Raw genomic sequence first — 6,290 nt, 5'->3', positions numbered from 1 at the left:
CATTTTTTCAGTAGCACCGTATTTACATAGGGATTGCTGGTTTTCAAATATTGGGGTAATGCAGCTTTAAATGTTGTACCGAGAGGGAAGGAGTTGGCGCTATCCCTTTAAATGGGAGCAGATTGTGGATGTGGGCTGGGAGTGGTGTGCAATGAAGGGGAAAAGCCGGCTCCTGATTGCGTTTGGTGATAACACTATTACCCCGAAGGATCTTGTAGACAGTTCAGAAGAAAACCTCAGACTGGAAGATCAGCACATGAAAAATGGAAAAGCGACAATCCCTCAACGTTTTATCCACAGCTCTGCACAGCGGACAGTTTTCCTCCTAAACAAGTCGGCTCCCCTGCAAAACCTAACTTCAGGGAAATAAAATGGAATTTATCACTTTAACATTCACATCTCTGCTTTTACTCTGTGCGCAGCACAATAAGTTTATAAGGTAAGTAATTATTGTACTTGGCAATCTTCCATTGTTTTAAATTAGGTTACGTCTGCTTCGATTCGTTTTCTGGAAAGCTTGTAACTTTTTCCCAGTATGTATGTTACTGCTTTTCAGTAGGAAGGTGTTGAGAATGACTGTACAAGCAGCCTGCTTTAGTGTTGATACAATCAGATAAATATGTTCACAGGTAAATTCAACCAACATACTGGCGTTCCATTTTACAAATGCACCATTATATATTTATAATCGATATCATGTTATAATATGTATCTACATGCACACACAGATTGCGATCATTATTCCTTGTCACTTTAACTTACTGAGGTTGGGACACGCAGAGTCCTGTGCCAACTCCCTCATCTGAAGGCGGTGGAACGCCGAATTATTTCAAATGAATTTCTTTTCTGCAATTTACAAACACTTGTTAACCCTTCCATATTGCATTGACCTATTTTCTTCTTCCAAATGTCTGTTTTTTAATTTTAATCCCTTCCTTCTCTACGACTTTCTAATGAGATACTTTGAAAAGACTTCAGATGGGAAGCAGCCAGTATAATACAAATACACCCGCCCACGAGAATCTTCTTCCCATTTTTTATAAACTACCGTTAGGTTTTAGATTATTTTATAATTTAATTTCAGCGGAGAACAGAACATTGTGTATTGAGTTTTCACAATGGAGCACGCACTGTCTCTGAATATTATCATATTAAACATTTTTAATAGTTAATATTAAAACATTACTAAACACAGCGCACTGCGTCTACAGATCTAATGTAACAATCATCAAATCGGTTCTATTGAGCGAAAAACGTGGTTGGTTTGTCTCCGGAAGATAATTATGTATTTTCGAGCATTACCTTCTCCTCTGACAGCGAAATCATTAATATACCTTTCACCATGTGACTACAATTAGCATCAAATCTCTACATTTTCCCCCCATATTCACTGAACAGTATTCAATGGTTAAAGGAAAATGTGAAGTTTGATAGGTTGAGCCAATAAACAAAAGGATAGCAAACAGGGATCTGGCTTCATTGATCTACTTTTGAACAGTGGTGAGGTTGAGAAAAAGCCTAACAGTTTGTCTTGCCTGTAAGATCCACGTCTTCCTGCAACCCTTTCCCCTCACGTTCTGTTGGCAGCAGCCCAATCGCTATCACACAATAGAGTCGAAATTCCTTCAGGCCCATTTTCAGCACCGAGCATGTGCCCCAAGATGGGTCAAAATTGAGCTTAGGCCTCATTAGTATTATTTGGGTGAGCTGCTGGTACCTGTTGTGCCTCCACGGGGTTGCCTGAAAAATGGCCCCGGCCTAATATTGGGTTGATCATCTTTCAGCCGCAGGAAATTGGTCCCTGGATTTGAGCCTCGATGCACCAACAAAACCGGCACAACAGCATCCAATATCTACCTCGGTGTATCTTCTGCCCCACTGTGAACAATGCCATTGGAGATCATACATTCACAAATATATTTACCTGTATTTATACTAGTGGAAAATATAATGTTTTCTAAGGACTGGATTGCTATCCCATGTGCTCTGCAATTATTCTGTTAAGGTGAAGCTGTGTTCCTTTTAAGGGCAAAAAATTTAATTGCTGTTAAGTAAACATGAGGTTAAGTAAGATTCTCATTTTTGTATATATGCACAAGGGCCTTGCCCTTCCCTATCTCTGTGCTTTTCTCTGGCCCTACAACCCACAACTCTGTTCTTTTATCTCTGGCCTCTTGTCCATTCCCCCTCCCTTTGTTCTGCCATAGTTAGCCGTTGCTTCAGATACTGAGGCCCCATACTCTGCAAATCCCTCCTTAAAATCCACGGCTTTGGCCGAGCTTTGGTTACCTATCCTGATGGGTAGATCTTGACTGTGCGATAGTGTAAAACAGGTGATAGCGAGTTGGCAGCCTGTTTTCCTTCTCACCTGAGTTCTATTTCCATTTAAGTCATTGACTCTTCACCAGTTTGTTTTGATTACACCTGTGTGAAACACCATTGGCTATTTTTTCTATGTTAAAGGCACTATATAAATGCAATATTCTTTTGCTGTTATTATGGATGTAGCAGAGCTGGGACAAGGGCATGTGATTCAGTTGCCTAACCAGCTGACATGTATTGCTTCTTTAAAAACATTTTCTATTTATTAAAGTTTCATTAAAACTGTTGTTTTTGGAGAATTAGGGGTTACTATGTACATAGAGATCATCTGGCACTGAGCTCCAGAAAGGACTTGAGGTCATCCACAACTCATCTGCCCATGTCCTAATTTGCACGAAGTCCCATTCACCCATCATCCCCATGCTCACTGACCTACTTTGGCTCCTGATTAATCAATGCCTCAATTTAAAAATTGTTATGCTTGTTTTCAAATCCCTCCATGGCCTCACCCCTCACTATCTCTACAAATTCCTCCAGTCCTACGATCCTCTGAGGTCTCTACACTACTCCAATTCTGGCCTTTTGAGCATCCCAAATTTTAATCACTTTGTCATTGGTGACTGTGCCTTCAGCTGCCTGGGACCTAAGCTCTGGAATTCCCTCCCTAAACCTCTCACCCTATCTTCCTTTCTTTCCTCCTTTAAGACACTCTGTCAAAACTACCTCTTTGACCAAGCTTTTGGTGAGCTGCCCTTTATCTCCTTAAATGGCTCAGTGTTAAATTTTGTTAGATAAAGCTTCTATGAAGTATCTTGGGATGTTTTACCACATTAAAGGCACTATATGAATGCAGGTTGTGATTGAAATAAAGCATGAACTATGAAAATATAACTGGAAAATATTGCTATAACGTGTCTCAGTCTGGGAAAAATGGAACATTTAAAAATATAATGTTGAATATACAAAATAAATGGGAGAGTTTGTCTACTATAGGAATGAGAATTGAAGAGCCAAATGGCCTTTCTCCTTGAGTTTTCTTCTGTTCTTAAAGGAGTGAGAGTGACGATGCTCCTGAATTTCTTTTACAGGAAACTTACACAGTGTGTCATATTATGCCTAACGTACAGATTTTCCAGTAAGGTTATTGTAGTATGAGGTTTGGTCACTGGGGTCACTGTAGGAGAGGGAAATTTCATTGCTGACCTCTTAAGTATATTGGCAATGAATTTACAGAAAAAAATGGATCCTTTGCATTAACCGTTACCATTATTAAAGTACATAATATATTGTATTGCAATAATCGGCAAGTAATAACCGAGCTTGAAAAATGTGATAATGTGCAGCATCAAATACTATAGAGTGTCCCATCCTAGAGTCATAACAGCACAAAAGGAGGCCATTCAGCCCATCGAGTCCATGCCCGTTCTCTGTAAAGTAATCCAGTCAGTCCCATTCCTCCGGAACTAGTGGTTGACCAAAAAATAACCACTGCATGTCTGACTGAGTTTTGAGGGCTGCAACATTAGTAAGCTTTTTCAGCCAGCATGTACTAGTATCCTGTGTATCCAATATCCAGATTGCAATTTATGTTTAGATATGAGCATTTTTATCTTATTTTTATTTGTAGTTTAGTAATTTCATTTGGAGCTACTAGTGCATAAACATTAGAGACTGTATTGTGCCACACATTGTGAAATATTATGGCGTGGTCCTGACTGTTTATTTTTCTTGCATTGTCAGTGTTAGGCTGGAATTTGAAGATCTCAGTTGTGTCGTGAGTTCCATAAACTCTACAAGTTATGATTCTATTTCTATCATCTTGTGTGACGTTGGGTATTTAACCTAAACCGAATTCCATGACAAGTATATTATAATTAAGTTTTATCTGGTGTTACGGTCAGGTATAGGTGTATGGGTGGCTTCGACTTTTCACCTCCGACTGACTGCAATCGTGTTTTGCTAAAAATGGTGCGTTAGTGCATGGATAGTTTTAGGATCAAATGAACAGAAAAACTATGGGTTTTCTCGTAGATTAAAAAAGGAAGATAACTATTTTTAAACAGTTCCAGAAATGGTTGCAACCTTCACCCCCACACACACACTCACACACATGCATTCACAAGAATAGATAGATAGAGAGAAAAGGGTAGGATGCAATTTAAGTCCAAGGTGATGTAAGAGTTCATGCTCTACAGAATACTATTGAATCTTCTCAGGAGGAAAGTCTTTTTTAAAGGGGCAGCCTGAATGTTTGCAGTCTTGAACTTACTGAGGTGTTATAGAGTTATAGTGACTAAAACTTAGCCCAAAGTTGATGGGTGGAATTTGGTTTACATTTACAGATGAAGTGTCACAAAGTCACTGAGTAATTTCTCTGCTGTAGTGGTTGTTCATTTGTTGTTCAGCAGGGTTCTTTTATTTAGCTGAATCTCTCTCACAGCCTCTGGCTAGAAACTGGCATTCTATAGTCTTGGCTTGATTTCCCCTCTCTCTCCAGATGGATACCTTTTAAGATAAAAATCCATCACATTTGCGTCTCTGTCAGGTGTCACAGGGCCCTCTCCGCTAGTGTGGCCACACAATGGAATATGGAAACTAGGGCTATCTATTGAAGTCTGAATGGGGGCCATTCTATTCATTTTGGTTTGGGCTGTGAGTCAGTCTGTCTCCAGAACTCTTTGTTAGTTCATTCATGAAGATAGGTGTCATCAATAGCCAGAGCTATTTCAGACGAGGTTAACAAGTTTCATCCTCAACAGACGGGGGTGCATATTGTCAATACAGGAGGGGGTCACCTGACTGCTACTCCATTTTGCCTGTGGTACAAGGGTCCATGTTCTTGTGGTTCAGCTTTACAGTTGACTTTTTATTCTCATAATTCCTCCAGTCACCCCTTCCAAGCATGACACTGGGCTGAAATATTAACACTTGGATGTTTTTATAAAACAGAAAAAAAGGAAGACTTGTATTTATATAATGCTTTTCATGACCACCTGATACCTCAAAGCACTTTACAACCAATGAAGTGCAGTCACTGTAGTAATGTAGGAGACACAACAAACTCCTGCAAGCAGCAATGTGATAATTGCCAGATAATCTGTTTTTGTGATGTTGATTGAGGGGTAATTTTTCTTTTCCTTTTGGCCAAGATACTAGGGAGAACTCCTCTGCTCTTTTTCCAGTAGTGCCATTAGATCTTTTATACCCACCTAAGAGAGCAGACTGGAACTCTGTTTAGCATCTCATCTGAAAGACAACACCTTGAGCAGTGCAGCACTCATTTAGTGCTACACTGGAGCGTCAGCCTTGATTTCTCTACTCAAGTCCTGGATTGGACTTAAACCCAGAACCTTGTGAATCAGAGGTGCAAGAGCTACCAACTGAGCCACAGATGACACATAGCTTCAAGATAGTTTCTGTGGTAGTTCAGTTAGAACTAAAACGCATCACATGTTGCATGAAAAGCTATGCTAATGTAAGAGGTGATACAACATTCACAACCTGACTAACACATGACTTCACACTATCCTCTTAATGGCAAAGTGGAGGCTTTAGGATAAGATCTTATTTGCCAAAGAAAATTCTCCTCCTCAGCAGGATTTACTGGAGTACTGTCTTTGCCAAAAAAGTGTTTGGGAAATCTTTCATTTGGAGGAATGAGAAAGAAATACCACATAAGTCATTTTTTTCATTTAACATTGTATGTGAAGGACACGGTGATGCCATTCAATGATTTACATCAACACATGAACACAAGTAGGAAAGGTTTTGTCAAACTATCCACCAGATCTTGTTAATTAACCCTTCCCCTACCTCCTGTACATACGCATTTTGTCACTTCTGTCATAGAATCATAACACGTAGAAATAAACCATTTGGTCCATTGTGCTTGTGCCAGCTCTTAGGAGAGCCATCCAATTAGTCCACTCCTCTGCTCTTTCCTCATAGCCCTGTAATCTTTTTAAGCA

The 6,290-nt window shown here is 39.7% G+C and overlaps 1 protein-coding gene across 2 annotated transcripts in view; it reads left to right on the top strand.

The window, feature by feature from the left end:
• Window positions 1–219: 219 nt before the first annotated feature.
• gabrd (gamma-aminobutyric acid type A receptor subunit delta) overlaps window positions 220–6,290 on the top strand; it is a 46,651-nt gene continuing 40,580 nt past the window's right edge. For both annotated transcript variants that reach the window (XM_068016752.1, XM_068016751.1), the window contains exon 1: window positions 220–439. In XM_068016752.1, coding sequence (XP_067872853.1) covers window positions 372–439 — 68 coding nt within the window. In that variant the 5' untranslated portion in view covers window positions 220–371. The remainder of the gene's footprint in view (window positions 440–6,290) is intronic.

Source organism: Heterodontus francisci, chromosome 37 (genome assembly GCF_036365525.1).
Source record: "Heterodontus francisci isolate sHetFra1 chromosome 37, sHetFra1.hap1, whole genome shotgun sequence".
In the NCBI taxonomy this organism is placed as follows: Eukaryota; Metazoa; Chordata; class Chondrichthyes; order Heterodontiformes; family Heterodontidae; genus Heterodontus; species Heterodontus francisci.
Note: the sequence above shows the minus strand (reverse complement) of the source record. Positions and strands in the feature narration are given on the sequence as shown.